A 22,726-nucleotide genomic window follows, 5' to 3' on the forward strand; every position below is an offset into this window, starting at 1 on the left:
CTACACATTTGAAGGGCATTATGGGCTAGGACTGATCCTATGGGCATTAGTGACAAGAATAACTCTGGCTGCGAGTTTGTGGAGACTTGCAAAAGTACAGCTGCTCATTCCATCTAGACCTGGTGATGATCTCCCAAGAGTCAGAGAATGAAGCCAGGATGCATCTGTGACCTTGCTTGGCTATGGCTCTGGACTGTGATGGCTACATCTGCTGTCCAGTGAGGCGGAGGTGACCCTTCTTTGGCCAAAGAAAAAGGATTTCATTGCTTCAGTCCTTTCCAAGAGGGTTCTCAGCTTGCTGTGAACTAACTCTGCTGTCTAGTGTCTAGACACTGCTGTGACCCTATCTCTGGTCATTACAGGAATGCTTTAGATTTGAGTGCTGAGCAAGACACTGGCATACTTAGAGGCATTCTTGGGAACATGTGATCCAAAGAAAGCAATGAATGCTTGGCATTCAATAAGAAAATTTTCAGCTTATGGGAGATTTGTGTATGTGTTGTCAGTGGAACCAAGAGGCTTCACCTCACTATAGAACAGAGGCATGACGTGGCGGTGGCCACAGCATTTGTGATAAGTAGTTGAGAGTGACTGCTGAGTGAATGATGTTCATATAAAAGAATGCAGGCGACTATAAAAAGAGGTCTGGAAGTAGATATCAAGAATCAAGTTCATGAAGGTAGATGTTGACAGGAGAACAAAGATGAATGTCAATATATGGGAGATGACTTCTGGGTACATAATAGAGGTGGATCTGTCATAATTTTACTTGACCTGTGTAATGACACTAAAATGAAATGCAAATAGAGAGTTCCATGATATTATCCATGGATGATGGAGGGACCTGGGCTTTCACTGATCTGGAAATGTGTGGACTTGCTCCCTAGGTAAGTGATGTGGAAAGGAGGAACCATACTTTGCAATCATGAGGAAGGCAAAAGAGCAGAACTGAAATACAGGAAGAGATAGAAAAGGGGCAGAGAAAAGTTAGAATTTTAAGTTGGGGGGCATAGGCTATAGGAAGGTTATGGGATATAATTCAAATGCATGGAAGGAGAATTTGCAAGTAGGAAGGGCAGAGGGAGAGCTGTTAAAGGGTTTGAACTTTCATGCTAGTCAATTTGTTACGGCCTTCACTGTGTGTTAGAGGACATGACTCATGTCATCTTCCCAAAGCTTATGTAATCCACTTAAGTGAACTCTGAAGGTAGGTGGCAAGTGTGTAGCTCACAGTTCTTCCCACTCTGACAACACCTAGTTACAATGATGAATGCATGGACTTTTGTCTTGAGGCTACTGGGGGCCACTGCCTTCTGTTGGGTATAGTCTCGATCCTATACATAGATTACTTATGCACTTGATACAAGCCTAGGATGGAGATAATCTCTTGGAAGTTAGTTGGAACAGGGAAACTGATGAAAAAGTAAATATCAAAAAAGATCATGACTGCAGATGGTGCCATATCATTAATATAAGGAGGCCTCAGGAGTTATCTTCCCCGTTTCAGGAATGGGTAGTGCTACAGTTAGAGAAATTTACCACCTAATTATGAACCCAGATTTTTTCTTCTTTGGCTGTTTACTGGCAGACCACTTGTGCACATATTTGAACCTTAGATGACATTTGCTCAATTTGTCCATATTGCATATTGAGGCAGTGCCTTTCATTGGACCTGCAGCTCCCCATTTCAGCTGGTCTGGCTAGCCAGACTGCTGTAGGATGCTCTCACTCTCCCTTTCCATTTGCTGTGTTTACAAATGGGTCACCAAGACCACCTTACGTTTGCATGGATTCAGGAATTAAACTCGAGCCCTCAAACTTAGGCAGCAAGTATTTACTTACTGAGCCATCTTCCCAGCCCCTGATCTACTTAACTTTAAAAAAAAATTAATTATGACACAAGTATAGCATAATCTATACTTGGTTCAATTTCTATCATGAAGATGCTTTGGAGTATTTGACAGGCCTGTATAAATGAATCCTTGATTCCGACCAAGTTTCCATCAAAATCAGAGATCAACAATTCTTTTCTGTGCTGGAGTAGATACTCCCTCTTCTTGGTTTGTGTGTTAAGCACTGTCTGTCACTATAAATCAACTCTGCCTTTGTAGAGCAAAAGCACTCACAGACAATACAAACATTGACAAATACTTTATTTACAAAAGCAGATGAACCAGTAAAACTTTATTTACAAAAGCAGAGGAAGAAGAAAACTAAGGATTTATGGATGAAATTAGAGGAGAAACATTCTTTGTTCTTATGTCTTTTTTTCAAAGGTTGTCAGGAAAGCCCAGAGTTTCTAAGGAGTATCTTAGTTAAGATACTCTTGTTATATTCTACAGAAGGAAAACATTAACTTAGTGAACAGTTGTGTAGGCAAGATTTTGTGCCATTAAGCGTTATCTTTCTGTTATTCAAATGCTGATTTATCTGCCCTAATATCTTTTTTTTTTTCTGGACACAGCATTGTAATGCTTAGGTCAAGAATTTCTTGTCTTGTTTGTGTGAAAATTTCTTACCATTTATTCTTTGCCTTGTCAATAAATACTGATCACTCAATTGCTGGGTAGAAGAGAGAATGGGGTGGAATTTCCACCAGCCAGAGGAAGGAGAGAGAGAGAAAGAGAGAGAGAGAGAGAGAGAGAGAGAGAGAGAGAGAGAGAGATCTGCTAAGAGGAGGAACCAGGAAAGAGTTCATAGAATCCAGCTGGAGGCTGGAAGACCACATTTGTAAATATTATTGTGATCATAGCTAGGAGATCGCCAGATTAGCTTAGGGACTGAAGAGCTACCATTTAACTGCACAGGTATTGAAGGGAAGCTTTAGAATATATCTGTGTTGCTACTGGGAATCAGCTATGGTAAAGAAATACAGATGCCATATTAATTTACTACATGCACAGTTACTTTGGTTTTTTTTTCCATAAAGGATTCTAACTGGTTGATTATCAGTCATACAGAGTAAGACTTGGGAAAAAGGGGGGAGCTCACAAGGACAGGAATTCAAGAAAATTCAGGACAGCAGGGTTGCCTGGGAGTGATATTCCTATGATCACATCTTATATGGGACCCATGGTGGCCTCAAAGATGAATACTCTATTTCTTAGTCATGTGCATGTATGTGGGGCAGCGGGACCCATGGAGGGCTAAATAGGGCATCAAAGTCAAGTCTCATGGAGTTGCAGTGACCAGCCGGAAGCTTCATTGAAGATGCATATTTATGTATATCTGTATACTTAACTGTATATTTCGATGTTTTCACCCATATGCACAAAAATAATGCATAAAACAATAGTATGTGTTGAGTAGTGAGGGTTGTATACACAGTATACCTGATCTGTATTGATCATTGTGAGTAGAATGTCTTCAGAGACTTGACTTCGGCATGTTTCTAGGAATTTAATTGGTAGAGATACTTTCTACAAGAATTCCACTTTTCATAAGTCTTCAAAGACAATCTGTAACAAAGTGAAGTCTCTGGCCTAACTCTCATTAAATGGGAATTCAGTGTGAAAAGACAGATCTTTTCATGGTTAGGATGGTTAGACATATGGATATGGTCTTGACTCTATACTTGCACAAGTCACCAGGCTACAGGAAGAGACTGTTTTCACTTACTCATCAGGTTCTTCATTCTGAAAATATTCCTAGATACCCCAAAACATGGAGCACTGGATGGGTTTAATGTAACTCATCATCATTACAGACAAGTTCCCATACTACCAATGTTCAGCCTACATATATGAAGATCAACATCTTTCATGGGACTGTGGGAAGAAAAATAATAGCAAGGAGTAATGACACTTCACCTCCTTGGTGTGGATATAGAGAGAATGAAATCTCAGGAGGTCTTTGGTAATTAAAAGGGGATTACATCTATCGCATGATTTTAGATAACATAAAAGAAGCCACTGCTATCCTTTTCACATAACAGCACATTATTGATGAAGCAGCTTCAAGAACACATTAGGTGATGTTTTATTGCATTATTTTAAGCCACAGAGGTTTTTATATATGAAGGGTATAGATTTATGCTGAGTGATTCAGCGAGGAAGCAGGCACATCAATTTGTTCATGAATGTGAGCTGGTGATTACCTCCATTAAAGTCACCAGGGCAGACTGATCACTTTAATTTAGGCGGAGGCATGCACACAGCATTGCTAGGAGTGCTTGTATCCCCAAGAACACAAGCAGAGGAGCTATTTTGCACCACAGAGGAGCGCTAGACATGCAGATTTGTGTTGTCATAGGTGTTTAACTACAAACAAGGGTTCGAGGACTAATGATGGGACTGGAAAGAAATTTCTCTGCAGTTCTGTGTAGCAGGATGGTGCATCGGGTTCATTTGCCTCTTAGCTGAAAGTGCTGAGTCCATGTTAAATTGTGAAAAAGGGTTGTGCAGGGAATATATCACTGTCCCAACACTACATCATAAAACTTGGGGGTACTCTTGAGTGTGATGCAGCTGTAGAAAGTTGAATGGTTCTATCATTTCCGTAATATGACTGGGACTTTTGGTCTTATGTGTTTACTTGTTTACTTACTTTTAATGTAATAGATTTCCAGTCATCCCATGGTTCTCAGCCTTCCTAATGCTGCGGCCATTCGATATGGTTGGTTTTGTATGTTGTGGTGTTCCCCCCAACCATAAAATTATTCTCATTGTTCCTTCATAGCTGTCATTTTGCTACTCTTGCAACTCATAAATAGTGGTGTTTTCCAGTGGTCTTAGGAGACCACTATGAAAGGGTCATTGGCAACTCAAAGGGGTGATCGTGATCCTAAAGTCAAGATCTGCTGTCCTAATCACAGCTATGTACTAGGTTCATTGGAGGTTTCTGTCCTGCAAAGGTTGACAGTATATTTGGGGTAATGGGAAGCAGCTTGTTGTCTGCTTATGGTTAAAGGAATAGCCACATGGGCACTAAGATGTCATGGTGAGAGAGATGTCTAGGAGAGATGGTAGGGAAAAGGTGGTAAGGAAGTGTTCAGATCTGACCACTGAAGAGAACCTTTTGCCAGCAGTGTGGTCCTACGAAAATAAGCACCAGATTTCACCCACACTTTCCACCTCTGACTAGAGCCAAAATTAAGCCAGAAGAGAAGAAAGCTTTTGTGTGGGTAATAGTAAACACAGGTGACCCCCACTAGCTGCTGAACAAGAGGAAAATTATTTGCCAAAGAATAAAACAAAATTAGGAAAAATTAAGTATTAATTATATAAAATTGCATAGAAAATGGAGAATATTTGGAAAATGAGATAAATAGCATCCACAGACTCAAAGATATTGTCTATTATAAGCTATGCATAGGGTTAGACTAAAATATGTGAATGAGAGCATATAAAGTAGACTTCCTTTATTTTTTATTTTTATTGATGTATATATGGGGGTGGGGCTGGGTGTGCCTGTCGAGGCCTGAAGAGAGTATCCTGTCCTCTGGAGCTGAAGTGACCAGGAACTATGAGCCTCCCAAAATGGGACCTGGGACCTGAACTAGGATTCTCTGAATAAGTAGGCAGAGTTCTTGACCTCTGAGCCATCGATTCATCTCAAAACCCATCACTATTTATCCTTGCTTCTCCTTCATCTCCTCAGCAATACTCATCAAATTATGAACTTTTAAAATAGGTTACACGTGAATTTCTGTATCCAAAAGTTTAGTGTCCAAGAATTCAATAAACCACAGGTCCAAAATACTACGGGAAGAATTGCATCTATACTAAACATGAGCAGATTTATGTGTATGCATGTGTATTTCTGTGCATGTCACATGTATGTAGGGAGTGCCCACAGAGGCCAGAAAAGCATGTCAGATATGCCTGGAAGTAGAGCTACAGGAGGTTGTGAAGCACCTGATATGGATCCTCTGAAAGAGCTATAAATTATCTTAACTACTAAGCCATCTCTATCCTCAAGTAGATATTTTGCTACTATTACATAAACAACAGAGTCTCACAACCATCTACACAACTCTTACATTGTAATAGGCATTCTAAGTGATCTAAAGATGACTTATAGTGTGCATAGTTTAAATGCAGAAGCTCACCACTTCTGTTTAGGTACTTGGCACCAGTCCCTGCATATACCATGGAATGACTAGCTTAAGCTCTGTTTTTTTTTTTTCCCAAAAATGGAGGTTCCTCACTGCAAGAATAAAACTTTTAATTGAGTCATACAGATGCACACAGGGCCATCCATATGTGCATGAGCGTAGGGGACATCAACTGGACTGTGATCAACGTAAAGAGAGGCTACACTAGAGAAAATCAACTCTCCTTTCATTTCAGCCTTCAATTGTCAATAGCTTCGCAGCTGTGGGTGGGGACTTGTAAGGACCCTGACTCTGAGGCACAAGCTGAAATCCGAGTGAATTCCTTCTTATAGCTGGTTATATCAGTGCATAAGTGGATAAAGCTTCAGGTGGAGTCCAAAGTCTTCCTTGTTGGTGTGTTTACAAAAAATAACAGTGTGAACCTGTTATTTCTTCCACCTCTCTCATGGATGTCTCTCCTTTTTCTGGCTTTATAGGGGCATGGGACTAACGATAAATCATTCCCTTTATAAGTAGATAATTTCATTTTTATCTCCAAACTTACTGTGATGGGGAAATATTAACAGAAGGAGCAAGTGCTTGATGGACCTCTGAGTTGCTACTTTGTTTCATTTCAAATGTAAGTTCTTAAGACATGGATATGATTCCTGAAGGTATAAAAATTAATGAAAAATTGGAAAGCATTTGGAGGTCATGGAGTATGCTCAGTGTTTGGAATTGAACAAAATCAAGGAATATTTAAACACATAATTTGAATTCCAGGGCCAGAAAAAGGAGAAAATGTTCTTGTGACTCAGAGGTACATCATATCCCTTAGGAGTTAAGTGTCTAATTACTTTACAAGTTGAGGATTTTAATTAAGGTACAGTTATCTTACAGTCATACTGTCTTTTGGCTTGTTTTGTTTTTGTTAGTGTTCAAATAAGACTCACATTTACTTCAAGATTTATTTTTGTGGATATTCATGTCCAGTCTGTATTCACATGTTGGATGCAGGTACCTGTGAAAGTAAGTCATCAGATGGAAGCCCTTGAAGCTGGAGTTATAGTAGTTGTGATTCACCCAGTGTGGGTGTCAGGAACTGAAGTTGAGTCTTCTATAAGATCATTGTGTGTTCTCCTGTGCTGAACTAACCCTCTAGCCCCCAAACTTGTATTCTTGTATTTGAATGTTCATAATATATTTACATGTGAAGGCTTGATGTGGTTCTGATCATTATCACTGCATCATTATATGAGTGTCTTGGGAATGTTGAATAGTTGCTTTTTCTGAGTAAGGCATTAGGGTGTCCCTGCCAATCATAATACAGGAGTATTATGAGTTCAGGCGGTAACTTACTGTATTGGAAAATTTTGCGCCAGCTTTCCTTAATATTTTATGTTATGTCCCAGCTTGCTAATTGTATTGTTTTTGTTTCACCTGGTTACCCAATGTGTTTCAAGTAAAGAAAAGAGTATGGTAATCATCGAACAGAAAGAAAACTTGGCTAACAAAGCAGTCAGTAAAGAAAGATTGAAGAGTGGCTATCTGAACTGTCCACGATACATTGAAGGGTTCTGAGCTAATACATACTAAATTTGGAGTAAGCATTTGTGTGTGAGAGCATTTGAGTGTGCATGTGTGTGCGTGTGTATTGGAGGTCAGATATCAAAGTAGGATATCTCCTTTAGTCATCACCGTATTGGCTTTATTGAAACTAGACCTCATTGACTGAGATGGGCTGGGTGGTCAAGAAGATCCACCCATCTCCACAGTGTTGTGATTGCAGGTCCAGGTCACCACTGCTTATTTATATAGGAAGCGCTACACCAACTGAGCATCGTTCCTAATGCCTCAGATTCCCCACAATCAAGCACATGATTTAACTATGGCTGCCAAACCTCTTCCTTTCCCCAAAGACAGCTTGTTCCAATGTACAGACACCACACAGAAAGCACTGCCTCAGCTCCTTCATCTTTTTTCCCCTAATTTATTTCTCTTTCAGAAGTTGCTGAGAAGGATTCCTTTTCAGTGTGGATATAATGCAATCAGTTCACTAAACAGCTCTGCCCACCATGCTTGTGGCCCATCCAACATCAATTTTAATAGCTCCAAATTTAATATCCTATGATAAACTTTAATGTTTTCTAAGCCTCGAGGAATTGTGGATAGCTGTTGTTGTCCCAGTAACTGTCAATTATTCAGGAATAGAGAAAAGAAAAAGCCAGATCCAGTTGGACGTGGACATCTTATAATCTCACCTCCTTGGTTGACTCATGTATGATTTAAAATTGACTCAAGTTTAATCAGACTGCATAATGTCTCCAGGGCTTCAGTCTATATTCTACTCTTGGTCTCTTGTATGCTTTCTTTCCTCATTGTTCTATAATATCTAGTGACATTAGTTTTCCTCCCATTCCCTCAGACTCAGTCCCATTGTGCTAAAATGATCATAGTGATGAGTCTTGCTTCAAAAAAAAAAAAATAGGGTATTTTATACAACCAAGGAGATTCTGATTTCATTGAACTTGTACTTAAAGAATAGATGAACAGGACTAGTTAGGAGTTATTTACTATGAGCAGCATTCTTTGTCTGGTGAGGAAGTGTTAGTAGGCTCAAATTATCTTACTCATTAAAGCAGTGGCTGTCCACCTTCCTAGTGCTATGACCCTTTAATATAGTTCCTCATATGGTGGCCAGCCCCAGCCGTACAATTATTTTCACTGCTACTTCATAACTGTAATTCTGCTATTGTTATGAATTATAATGTAAATATCTGTGTTTTCTAATGGTCTCAATTACCCCTGTGAAAGAGTTGAGGGTTGTGACCCACAGGTTGAGAACTACTGCATTAGGGGCTACCTGGAAGACTAAGCCATGTGTTATCTGCTGACAGAGTTGTAAAAATCAAAGTACATTGAAGTCTATTCAGAGTCATGCTAATGGCAGTAGCTGAGGAATGCAAGGCACAATAAAACAAGGAAGGTAGGGATTTGGACAGCATCCATGACCGGTTTCAAGCACACACCCTGTCTTCTGAGATATGGAATTCCTTAGTGTGCTACTTGGTATCCTCTCAGCCAGGTTCCTAATACAATAGAAGGTAAATGGAATTCTGATTTTAAGTGGAATTAAACATAGGAGTACTTGGCACAGTAGAGGCTGCCAAACTTAGGATTTGTGGATCTGTGGAAATTAAAGAGAATAAATAATCAGAGAACAGTGGAGATTGCCAGCTGTTTGTTTTTACCTAGTGTTGCCAGCTCTGTCCCTCATAGCCAGGTTCTGTTGGGTGGTGAGCATCTTCTTTAGCCTGAAGTCACAATGGAGTTTATTTAAACAAAGGGCAAGAAACAAAAAAAAAAGTTACAAGATGAAAAAGCCTGTTACCTTCTGGATTTTGCTGGTTGGCATTTCTTTCTTTTGAAAGAGTCCAGCTGTTTTCAGCTTCATCCCCTCCAGGGCCACCTTCTTCTAGGGAGCTGACAGCCAGCACTGGTCTAGACATGACTGCCTTCTGTACTTGACTAGCACACTCACTGGTATGTAGGCTCCAAATCCAGCTCTACTCAGACTTTTCTATTTAATTTCTAATTAATAAAAATAGAATAATTAATTTCTATTTAAGTTTTTGTTTAACCCATAGAGAAGCAAAAAGAGATGTGCCAGATATTTTTGATTATATGTATATGTATACATATTGATTATATTTATATATATAAATATTGACTATATTTATATATATAAAACCTCAAGGTATTAAGTAGACAATGTACAATAGGTTATCATATGTCACACAGCTTCCACAGTTATGAACAGCTGACTGGCCTTATGTATTTTATACCCCCACCTATTTCTTCTTTTCATAAGTAAATTCTAGCCATTTTATTATTACATTCATCAACCTTTTGGTTATCTATTTTAAAATAAACAAAAAATAACTATGTGTGTGTATGGGGAGAGGTATTTATATCTGAGTACATGTACATTTGGAGGCTAGAAGAAGGCATCAGATCCCTTTGGAACTGTCATTTCCATTGTGAATTTCTGGATATGGGTTTTATGAATTGAACTTAGGTCCTCCAGAAGAGCAGTAAGCAGTCATAGTTGCTGAGCCAACTTCCTACCCCCAACTCTCTTTTAAATATTCAATACAGCATCATCATGCTTCCTAAATTTAAATAACTCCATAGTAGCAGCCCAATTTAGTCAATACTGGAGTCACTTTGGATTCATAAATTTTAATTTATACATTTACTGAATTACATAATTTATTGATTACATTTATTGATTTCATTATACATCATTGATTACATATGCTTGTAGCTTATTTTATTCAGGATATCAATAAGGTGTTTTGACCTTTCCTGATGTTCTGTTTTACACTTGTTTTTATCTTTTGTATTTTCTTTCTTTTTTTTTTAAACCTACAGATTTTTAATAAATTTGCAATTTAACCAACAATGGTGTTTTTCTTTTTCTTGTGTGCTCTCAAATATAGCTGCTACCTTTTTTCTTTTCTTTTTTTAAGATATGCTCTTCATTTACATTTCAAGTGCTATCCCCTTACCTAGTTTCCTCTCTGAAAAAGTCCCATATACCCCCCCCCCCCCCCGCCCTGCTCCCCAACCCACCCATTCCCGCTTCCTGGCCCTGGCATTCACCTGTACTGGGGCATATGATCTTCTAAAGACCAAGGCCCTCTCATCCCATTGATGGCCTAATAGGTCATCCTCTGCTACATATGAAACTAGAGACACAAGCTCTGGGGGGTGCTGGTTGGTTCATATTGTTGTTCCTCCTATAGGGTTGCAGACCCCTTTAGCTACTTGGGTACTTTCTCTAGCTCCTCTATTGGCGGCCCTGTGAAGCATCCAATAGATGACTGTGAGCATCCACTTCTTTATTTGCCAAGCACTGGCATAGCCTCACAAGATATAGCTATATCAGGGTCCTGTCCGCAAAATCTTGCTGGCATATGCAATAGTGTCTGGGTTTGGTGGTTGTTTATTGGTTGGATCCCTGGGTGGGGCAGCCTATCAAAGTTTAGATAGTTATACAAAGTGATCTGTTTTAGATCGTTTTGGTGGGAGAAAATGTTTTATAGATAGTGCTATTGCTGTCTTAGTTGTTTTTCCTGTTGCTGGTAAAATACCCTGGTGTGGTAACTAAGACACTTGGCAAATGCAACTTAAGGGAGAGTGGATTTATTTGGGTCACAGTTCCAGGATATGTCTATCATGGTAGGGACGTTATGGTGGAATTCACTTAAGGTAGCTGATTACAGTGCAGCCACAGTGAGAACACAAAAGACCCTGAATGCTTGCGCTCAGCTAGCTTTCTATAATCCAGTGGAAAGTGCAACCCTGGGGAATAATGCTGCCCATGTTTACAGTGAGCTTTCTCAGTTCAATTAAACTAATCTAGATATTTTCTCACCCGCATGCGCAGACGCTAACCCAGTCTCAGTAATCCATCACAGATGGGTCTGGAGGCTTGTTTCCTAGGTGATACAAGATTCTGTCAAGTTGACAATCAACACTAACTCTCTCCATGCCCTTCCATGAGACACACCATCTGGTTCTTGTTTCCATCTCCCTTTTTCTTATAGCCATTCAGGAATCAGAGGTATTATTTCATTGACAGTGCTGCTATATTTTTTTTAAAGAGATGTAAGAAAATGTTAACCCAAGCTTGGTTTCTGTCATACTTTGCTTTTTATTTTTCATGTTGGTGTCATACAGCATTCTTTAACTGCCTGCTGTTTTAATAAAAATGTGACAATAACTCTGCATCACCGACCAAGGATGGATTGTACAGAGTAATCAGCTGTCACAGGTTGAGTCCTGCTAATTAAAGTCAAAGTCTTCCATTGTCTTGATAGCCTTCTGAGCTCAGCACAAAATGGGGAACTCCCTTGACTAGCAGGGCTTCTCCTTCTCTGACCTTGTCTGGGGAGCTCAAAACCCCCATATCTTCTACCTACAGAATGTCCTTTAGCTTTGGTGCGATTACAGGTTCAGCTTCCTTTCTCCAGATAAGAAACCTCTCCAGAGAGCACCGAGGATCCCAGGAGTGCCTTCTCATGCTAATGAGGCATCCTACAACGACCTTTGTCCACCCTGGATAGTCCCTACCTCCTTCCCAAAATCAAACAAGCATTGAGTCACCCTGAATAAAGTTAACCTGTCTCCCTGAAGCTGATCCCAGAGTGTCTTCATCTCTGATGTACTTACAGGACCTTCTGAGACCCTGTTTATTCACTCTACTCCCTATCTCCTCACGGGCCAGAGGCCAAGATGCTGGAGTCCAGTGAGGACCACAATCACATAAAACCATATTTTATGCAGTAAATGTTATTCAACATCAGTGTGAAGGAATTCAATTGACAATTAGAAAACCAAACTTAAGTCAATATATATGTTTCTGAAAAAAAAATCATACTATCCTGATTTTTTCTTGGGCTAACATAAACACGGAGGGCTGAATTTTGGGTTCATATCAAGAACTAGAATGAAGGAAGTGTTGTTTAATACCATAGAGTGGGTAAAAACTGATCAGAAGCTGTATGGGGGAAATTTCTTTAGCCAAATAGTCATAACTCTGTTTTGAGTAACTCCCATAGAAATCATATTCCAAATTATTGTATATAGCTACTTGTACGCACTCATATTTACAGTTATCTTTTAGCAATTCAGTTAACACATATTAAAGACCTATAGTGGGTGTTGCCTTTGTCATTTAGAATGTACAAAAAAAAAAACATACAGGAAATGGTGGCAACATGGTTTAGCTTGTAAATGCTTGTACTGATCTTTGTGAGATCCCAAGTTTGGTTTCTAGCACTCACATGGAAGTGGCTAAGAATTGCCTGTAACTGCAGCTCCAGGGGAATCAGATACCTCTGGTTTCTGCAGGCATATACTCTCATGTGCACATACCCACACAGAGATGCACATAGGTACTCATAATTAAGTGTGAAATAAATCTTTGAAAAGATAAACAAAAACCCAGAAATGCTTATCAAATTGCAGAGTAGAAGCAACAAAATACAGCCAAAAAACTGAAACTGGGAGACCTCAGTATTAGTCCCCGTGTTACTTCTCAAAATCGTTGTGCCTGTTGGCATTAGTGTTCTTTACTGTGAGACTCCATACTTTTCTTTCACAGACTTATTTCAAAAAGTAAGTGTAATAGGGGAAGCCATCAGAAGAATTTTAAATTCAAATGACAAGAAACTAGAAGATAACATTTGTTTGTTTGTTTGTTTTTGTTTGTTTGTTTGTTTGTTTGTTTTTTTCAAGACAGGGTTTCTCTGTATAGCCCTGGCTGTCCTGGAACTCACTTTGTAGACCAGGCTGGCCTCAAACTCAGAAATCTGCCTGCCTCTGCCTCCCGAGTGCTGATGTGCCACCATGCCCGGCTGAAGATAACATTTGTAACTCATTGGAGCTGTGATGTTGGCAGCTTTTATTTTCATTGTAATAGACAAAGTACCCTTCTTCTTTCTTACTAATCTTCAAAACACAACTCTTAGCATGATGTTGTATTGAAGTCATCTTTGAAAATCTTCTTCACTAGAAATGCCTTCCCAGTTCCTTATAAAGAAACATTCCTCTGCCTGCAAAGAAGTCACATGGCTGGATGAGATTTAAGCCTTGCCTCACATCCCAGCTCTGCATTCCACACACCTGCAGGACACAACTTCACCTTAGAAAGGATGAAAATGTGTGGTCCACTTTAATTTCTTCAAGCATTACGGCATCTTCCAGGTAGTGACCATCAAAAAACATCCTGAGAGGGCTGGTGAGATGGCTCAGTGGGTAAGAGCACCGGACTGCTCTTCCGAAGGTCCAGAGTTCAAATCCCAGCAACCACATGGTGGCTCACAACCATCCGTAACGAGATCTGGTGCCCTCTTCTGGAGTGTCTGAGGATAGCGTACTTACATATAATAAATAAATAAATCTTTAAAAAAAAAAAAAAAAAAAAAAAAACCATCCTGAGTAAAAGTGCATGTGGCCCAAAGGTATCAGAGCACTGTCCCTCTTCGAGCACCTTGCTCTGCTAGTTCTGCGCCAAGGCTTTATTGCCCATTCCCTCCCTTTTAGCCTTTCTAATCCTCAATTTCCTGATTTCTTCACAGCAGCCTGATCGGATGGATCAGAGTAATAATGGCAGCTTTGTGTACTGTTGACCTTGGTAAATCAATCTCACCTTGTATTACCAAAAATAAAAATCACCTAAATAGTTCTGGGAAGTTGAATTTTGTTTGTTTTGTTTTTAGCTGTTTTGCATTGTACAATGTTTTTGAAAAGCTAAGTATGTGTATGCTTTTGTGGTAAAGTTAGACCATCTCGTTTTCTATATATTCCACCAGTGCCTGTTGGTCCATATAGTCTTTCTTCACATCAGTCTCATCTGCTCAAAAGTGCATTGCACTGGGTGACTGGTAGACTGGCAACTCTAGGCAGATGTGGATTCCATTTGTATAGAGCTCTAATTGAGCATATAATGTGTCTCTGAATTGCAAAACATCATGTGTAGCATTTCCCTCACTGGAAAGAGTCAAGGGTGGATTCAACCAAGATCACAGAAGTCTTTACTGAATGGTGACTCTTTGGGGATAGAGAGCATGAGCAAATACCAGGGCAGCGAAAAGCAGAGTAATGGCCAGAGTACTTCATTTAAATCCTATGTTTATATATGCTTGGGGATCAAAGCAGTACTTAAGTATTAGCTGGCTGGTCTTCTGGTAGACATGCCTAAATTCACAGCGTAGTATCCCATGGTTTGGCACAGAAGAGTGTCCTTATTACATTGGTGATGGGATGCCAGGAGTAGATGACACTTTTCTGAAAAGGACAGGCTCACTCCTCCCAGTTCTCCATTTTTTCTTTTTTTTTTTTTTCCGACTCAATTTTTCGCTTTATCTTCTTCCATACAGGTTGCCAATTTGGCTTGTTCCATCTCCAACAATGAGGAAGGGGTGAAATTAGTCAGGATGGCAGCCACCCAGATTGACAGCCTGTGTCCCCAGGTAAGTGTCCTTTATTTGGTTTCAAAAGTCATTTGCTATTGTGACAGTCAGGGTCCTCTATACACAGTCTCTCTCTCTCTCTCTCTCTCTCTCTCTCTCTCTCTTTGTAGTTTTGGGGTGTGCACCTGCATGCAGGTGTGTATGAACACGCATGTGGAGGCCAGAAGTCCACTTTGATTATTCTCTATATCATTATTATTTATTTTTTTCAAATGTCTCTCAGTAGATCTGAAGATCTTAGATTTAGATAGGCTAGCTGACCACTGTGCTTCAGAGATGCCTTTCCTCTGCTGTTTCTCATAGGTGTCTACTGCTACTTCTGGCCTTTTACATGTGTCCTAGGCATCCAAACTCAGTCCCCTGTCAAAGTCACTTTACCCAGTGAACCATCTCTGCAGCCTCTTCCAGCGCTATCGTTTTCTAACCGGAACATGTTTAGCTGTCAATCTCAAAGCACTTCGAGTTTTATCTTTCTCCCAAAGAGATCCCAGCCACTCAGTGGACTCAGGATTATAGTGGAAATTATCCTCATTTCTACTCATATTGACTTCATTCTGTTTGCTTGGGGTTGTGCTTTAAATGTTCCAAATCTATTTACCTTATCTCAATAAGTAAATTATGAACTTGCACATGCAGAAAGCAGGGTATAGATTTCTCGCACATCTATGCAAAAAAAAAAAAAAAAAAAAAAAGTCTTGTCCAGCAAATACTTTTGAAACCTAAGGCTAATTACTATCTCTCCAAAAGAAGCAGCAAAACATAATGGTGGCTAATAGCTTCCTTTATCTCTCCTGTTTTTAATTGTGCTGGATTCTGACAAATCATTTATCTGCAGTAACTTCAAAGTCTGGGGATCCAACATGTGCTTTGACCGGCTCCTCTCCCTTCTGCCAAATGTGACCATCCTGTCCCTGTGTTCTCTTCCCAACAGGTCATTAATGCTGCCCTCACACTGGCTGCTCGGCCACAGAGTAAAGTTGCTCAGGACAACATGGATGTCTTCAAAGACCAGTGGGAAAAGCAGGTCCGGGTGCTCACTGAGGCAGTGGATGACATCACCTCTGTGGATGACTTCCTCTCTGTCTCAGGTGAGCATCTCCAGGCCCCTTACCAGAGAGCCCGAGGCAGCTAACAAGATAAGAAATAGCTCAGCAATGGGATGGGTCTGTGATTCCCTTGGGCTTCTGAGTTTTCAGTCATTCCACCAAATTCGATTAGAACACCCTCTTGGGAAAAAAAAAAAAAAGTTATCTCAAGACACTGGGTGAAAACCTACATCTTTGTGATGATGAGCTAAGAACATGAACAGAACATGCACAAAGAGGCTTAGAGTCCATTTTAAATTTTTCATTTTTTTTTAAGAAGGATGGATTTTCAGTTTACTTAAATTACCCAAGGGGTTGGGATTGGTTAAATCACTTGACTTATGCCTTAAAATCGATAATCACTTCTTTTGGTATGTCTATGTGAAGAAATTCTAATTGTCTATATAATACAACATGGAATGACCTGAGAGGAGAGGTTTGATGAGGAGTTGACTACATTAGATTGTCCTGTGTGCAAGACTTTAAGAAATTGTCTTAAATTAATTGGTGTGGGAATGCCCATAGGTCATTGCAGTTTGCAAAAAAAAAAAAAAAAAAAAAAAAACTGGATATGAGCAAGCAAGTCCACAGGTGTGCATCCATTTCCCTCTGCCTTTGATTGTTGACTCTGACTAGTCTAATGCATTCCTGCCCTGAGGACCTCACAGTGATTAACTATAACTTGGAGCTATAATCTGAAGTAAGTTCTTTTCTTCCCAATGTTGCTTTTATAAGGCTATCTTATCATAGCAACAGAACTAAAACTGAAATAGGGGTGCTTTCAAGGAAAGGTTTGTAGTGAGATAGGTAGAACTATTAGCCTCCTAACGAACTCAGTAGAGCACGAAGCTTCGGATGCATCCCTCTGAAGATTCATAAAGAATGAAGGAAAAGAACACAGAGGTACTCACCACTGCATTTGTAACTTTCTTCTCTTTGAACATTACCAAGCTGGAGGAGGCTAAAACATGCCAATGACTATGAAGTCATTCTGAGTTTCAGTGGACTTCATCAGTGTCATTTCAAGATTGGGCTAACTGCCAGCACATGGGCATTGGTCCAAAGAGCTTTTTGACCAAACATGTTTAGCCCTACTTCACCTGGAAGTGTCTCAATGGGAAGGAGGTCATGGGAAACATCATCCTCAATTATAAAGTGGTGAATGAACCAGCACTTAACTGTTTAATTGAACAGGTGTTGGGTCATCCCATAGGTGAGGGCACAACACCCAGCAGCTCACTCAGCACCTGCCACAACCTGGCCTGCTCTGCAGGGGTGGGGGAGGGCATGAGGGGGATGATTGAGTCCTGAGAGGAGCAATTCTCTCACTGCTGAAGAGAGTAAGGCCAAGAGGACCTGACTTCAGCTGTGGAGATGATTCTGGCAGAGGCTGCTGCATTTGGATATTTCTCCCCCACTCCTGCAGACTTTCTGTGAATTCCCATTGCAGGCTGTATTAAAAGTTTGTAGATCTAATGGGTCATAAAAGACCAAGTTTTCAAGCATGGAGAACAAGACAAGGGAGATGAGAGAAACAAGCTAGCACATGCTCAGAGTCTATAGTTTGTCTGGATCTCTCCTGTTTTCTTTAGCTTTAACCAAAATTCTATAAAGTATAAACATGTCCGAGTGTTCTCTGAGAAAAGTCAGTCATTGAGAGCATACACAACTCCAAAAAGGTGCCATTGAAATCCAGACTGCCTTCTTCACAGAAAATATACAGCGTTCTTAATAAATCAGGAAAGAATGGAAATGTATTTATTTCTTGTATACTTTCCTGCTTTCTCTAGCTCCTTTCTCTAGCTCTAGAATCTTTATTGAGTTTCAAATCTCTCACCCTCTTCATATGCCTGTCCTGTTTTTCATTCCTTTGGGTTCTTGGCTTTTGATGACATTTGAAAGTAGCTGTTGATTTAAAATAACCCCTTCTAGGGTTTGAATAATAAAAGAACTCAACATGTTACCAAAGCTAAAGCTTTTGCTTGCTGAGGGTTAAGCCTTGACTTTGAAGATGTCCCACCCACATGTTTCTCATCTAAGTGGGACATGTTGACGGTTAGAGAATTATGTGTTGGGGAATGAAATGATAGCCAGACACCAATGCTAAGGTACTTTCTACTTCTAGGGTTTTTTGCTTTGTTTTGTTTTGTTTTTGTGTTTGTTTGTTTGTTTTTCTTTTCTATTACCAGAATGACTCTCAATAAAAGGCAGAAGGTTCCCCACCCAGTCTCACTGAGCTCACATACCACAATTCTGACATTCCCCTGGAAAACATTCTGTGCACTGCCTACAGATGAATAGAAAGTATTCATTCACTACCTTGCCCAGAGAGGAATCATTTTAGAACTAAAAAGTTCCCCCAACTTATCATTTTCTTCAAATGTATGTCCAAAATTTTCTAGGGGTGAGAGAAGCAGGGGGGGGGGTGAGAGTGGGGGTTGTCTTATCTCAGTCTTTGTGAATAGCACCAAGCTTTCCTTAATTTTCTTCCCCGGAGGCCTGCCTCTTTGCCACCTTTTTTCCTGCCATTCCTTTGTGCATCTCATTATTACCTTGAACAAGAAAAGGCTTTGGCTCCTGCTGATAACACTGTGTGGTCCAACCCTAGTGGTACAAATGCTGCTGCATGCTACGACAGGAAAATGAACAGGCACTGTCAGGGAGCCAGGTTGGCAGAGCCTGCTGGAACATGCTTGTGATGTAGACAATCAGGCAGCAGGCACCTTTCTGCAGACAGGGCTTGACAAATGCACGCGGCTCTCTCTGTGCATGCTGGTAGGATGTGAACACAGCCAGATAGTTGGGGAACCTATTTCTCATCTCTTCTCTGGGTTGGAGTCAAATATTTGCATTGGTAAATTGCAGGTCTAGCCCAGGAGATATTTTGGAATTATATTAATGACATTTTGGGAATCGGTTTCTGCCAGGAAATTCTATAAGAAAAGCAATATACATACTTGCAAACACAGTTACACTCACTCACAAACATGCATTTACACACATGCAATGAATATATACACACTCCTACATATCATACATACCTTCATACATTACATAAACTCACTTACACATGTACATATACATGTACACATACACATATACCCATGCATACATATACCTTCGTTTTGAGTGAATATTGTTTTTTTCTTTTTAATTCCATGCTAACTAAACCCATACACATGGGGGTATAATTTGTTCAAACAAAACACAAGTTCCAATAGCAAAGATGCTGGAGATTAACTTCACAAAAGCTAAACGAATGTTCCATCCTAGTCTAGGCTCATAAAAATGCGAAATGGCAGTATTAAAACATTCCAACCTTTCTCACTGGGCAAAAAGTACCATTTTTAATAGTTCCCTAGAATAAAGTGCCTTGGCATTAACTGTGTGACAGTTTAATTCTTAGGTTTGGCCTGAAAAATTGTACAGAGCTAAGATCTGTAAAAAGCTATTAATCCCCTAATGTCTCTATGACTTTTATTTTGTTTGCCTTTCCTTCAGCCTCCTCCTAAAAACCAAACCAAACCAAACAAACAAACAAACAAGGCTCTAGAATCTAGAATTTTTTCTTTGAAAATATTCACTCTGTCACTGGTTTTGAATAAGAACTTCACCTTTGTGGTTTATAACATTTTTTGTTGTTGTTATCATTGATTTGGGTTTATTAACAAAATTACATTGTTTCTAAACGATTGAATGTTGCAAAACTCCAAGAGAGTTTGTTGTACAACTTGTTGTACACTGCAAACACATGATTTCTGGTGGTCCCAAGCCTTGCTTGACAATTAGAGCAGCAGTCATGGAACTGCCATTTTATTCCTCACTAAGTCACCTGCAGAGGACACATGCCTTTGTAACTCTTATATCTCTGTTCTTTTCTATCCAGAGCACCATCTCTCACCTTCCTTCAGGAGCTGTTTCTCTTCAAAATATTTTAGAATAAAGTGCATGAAGGATTGATTCCTTGAATAGACATGTCAATCTAGCCACATTCTTTGAGTACTTGCTCTATGCAGAGACTTAGCAGAAATTGAAATCTGAATCACATATGTCTCCCGACTTTAAAGAATTCACCACTCTCCTTGATGGTGCCAAACACACCGATCTTTATTGTAAAAATGCTGACAGTAGATAGGGGGAGTTACCATAAGGAATCCAAGAATCCAGGAATAAACCAAGTAGTATTTTTTGACCAAAATGTTCATGTTTACATGGGACAATGCAGCTCCTTTACAAACTCATTGATGTCATTCGCAAAATACAAGTACATTTTAAGGTAGTCTGAATATCATTGGCTTTGGTACACATAGGTTACAAATTAGTTTAACTGCTATTAGGAGAGAAATCTGACTAATTTTTAAATACTGTGAATTTCTAACTGGAGGAAGATTGAGAATTGCTGAGCAAACTATTTAAAAATTGAAAAACCATGAATCCAGGCTGGTGGCACATATCTCTAGATTTAGTGCACATTATTCAGATGTAGTTGTATCTCTGTGAGTTCGAGGCCAGCCTGGTGTACATCGCGAGTTCCAGGACAGCTGGAGCTATGTAGAGAGACTCTGTCTCAAACTAAACAAAACCAAAACATATTTAAAAGTCAAGTTACTTAGTAAATGAGAAGTTAGATAGAATAAAATAATACTTATACCAATATTCTTAACTATCTAATACATGACCTGATTTGGTTGATCAAAAACATTTTTGGCATAACAGATTTTTTTTTAACTAAATTTCCCTTCAAATTGCCAAAGCTTTATTCATAACAGCATCTTCTTTCCATCATTCTTTCTGGATTTAGTTACATTAGTTGCAGGTTCCTAGTTTGAAAAATCATTGAGATTGTTGTTTTTAAACCCTTTGATACCAATATAATTTATTGGATCATAAATGGACTTTTTAGATTTTTGTAAAAGTGTTAGTTTCAGAAAGAGTAACAGCCTAATTATCAGCCTTCTCTGCTTTGTAGTCTGTTGCAAAACACCATTATTTCCAATTGCACAGCAAAGCAACAGCAACCCTGTTCTTACAGTGATGTGTCAGGTCCAGAAGTATGTAAATATGAACACATCTTTTACACAGTATCCAGTTGCTCCCTTTCAGGGGTCAGGACAGTGTGGGATTATCTCAATAAATCTGGCCCTGCAAAAAAGAAGTCTACTGGCAGTCAGCTTTCTGTATTTAAAACTTCCTACAAACTTTCTTTTGAGTCAGCCTTTTCCTAAGGTGTCTGCTCAGGTGAGTTCACAATGGGAGATCAGGATCCCAGGGAGGGATGGTTATGGGGAGTTCCTTAATAAAAATAAAACCTCCCTCCATCAACATTTTTACAACTTTGGCTTTTTCACTAAGGAAAATATCAGCATTAAAAAAGCTTGCTTTTTCTAAGTTTAAGAAAACTGACTACTAGCCAACCTTTATAGACACCTTGATCATTTTTCCATTCTAACTTATAACTGAAAGTAAAGAGCAAAGGAATGTAGAAACTGGAAACTTAGGGTAGGCAGGATGGCTTAGCAGGAAATGGCACTTACTACACAAGCCTGTTGACCTGAGTTCTACCACATAAAGGGAGAAGGAGAGAGCTAAGTCCACAGAGCTGTCATCTGATCTCCACACATATGCTGTGGCCTGATTTCCCTTCCAGACACAACAACAATAATAAACTTAATAAACTAGAAAAGAAACAGAATGATTTGAGTGGGGCAATATAAACTGAGATCAAAATTAATGTTTTGTGAACAGCAGATCATACCTAGCAGTTCCTAAACTAGTCTCTTAAATGAGCACATACCTACCTCCACATGCTTATTTTTATTAAAATTACTTTTTATTAATTTTTATGCAAAATATTTTATGTTCCTCTACTCCTCCCTAGGTCTCTCACTATTCTCCCACTGAACTTCATGTTTTTCCTCCCTCCCTCACAACCCCCATGAAACAGAAAATACAGAAAAGCAAATAGACAAAGAGCACCTAAAACAAAAATGAAAAAACAAACAAACAAATGAAAAGCAAAAACAAAACAAAAACAAACCAAACCAAAACCAAAACCAAATCAAATGAAAACAAACAAAACACTCCCTTCTTTACATACATAAAAGATGGAGTCCATTGGGTGGTAGCCAACTGATCCTAGTCTGGTTTTCTATTGTTATGATGCAACACTGAATAAAACCATCTTAAGGAGGTGAGGATTTCTTTGACTTGCAAATCCCAATTCTAATCCATTCTTATGGGGGAAGTCAGGGCAGATGATCAAAGTAGGAACCTGGGGCAAGATCTCAAGCACTGTCCTTGAAGCAACTATAAGCTTCATACTTGCTTGCTTATCATGTCTCTTCAATTATAGAACCCATGACCAATTATATAAACCAGGGGTTGCACTGCTCAAGGTGGGCTGGGCCCCAACCATCAACCCTCAGTTCTGGAAATACTGAACACAATATTGCACACAGACCAATCCAATGGAGGTCATTCCTCATCCCTGAGAATCCCTCTACCCACATGTGTTAAATTGACAAAAAGTAGCCAGCACAGCCACTGAATCAGGCACTCCCAAAGTT

General features: G+C 39.5%; 1 protein-coding gene across 4 annotated transcripts in view; it reads left to right on the plus strand.

Annotated features, from left to right (window-relative positions):
* Ctnna2 (catenin alpha 2) overlaps window positions 1-22,726 on the plus strand; it is a 1,115,747-nt gene that overhangs the window by 992,962 nt on the left and 100,059 nt on the right. For all 4 annotated transcript variants that reach the window (XM_021164212.3, XM_021164215.2, XM_021164213.2 and 1 more), the window contains 2 exons: window positions 14,983-15,075; window positions 16,007-16,163. In XM_021164212.3, the coding sequence (XP_021019871.1) occupies window positions 14,983-15,075; window positions 16,007-16,163 (250 nt within the window). The remainder of the gene's footprint in view (window positions 1-14,982; window positions 15,076-16,006; window positions 16,164-22,726) is intronic.

Source organism: Mus caroli, unplaced genomic scaffold (genome assembly GCF_978045245.1).
Source record: "Mus caroli unplaced genomic scaffold, Mus_caroli_1 scaffold_7, whole genome shotgun sequence".
Taxonomy (NCBI): domain Eukaryota; kingdom Metazoa; phylum Chordata; class Mammalia; order Rodentia; family Muridae; genus Mus; species Mus caroli.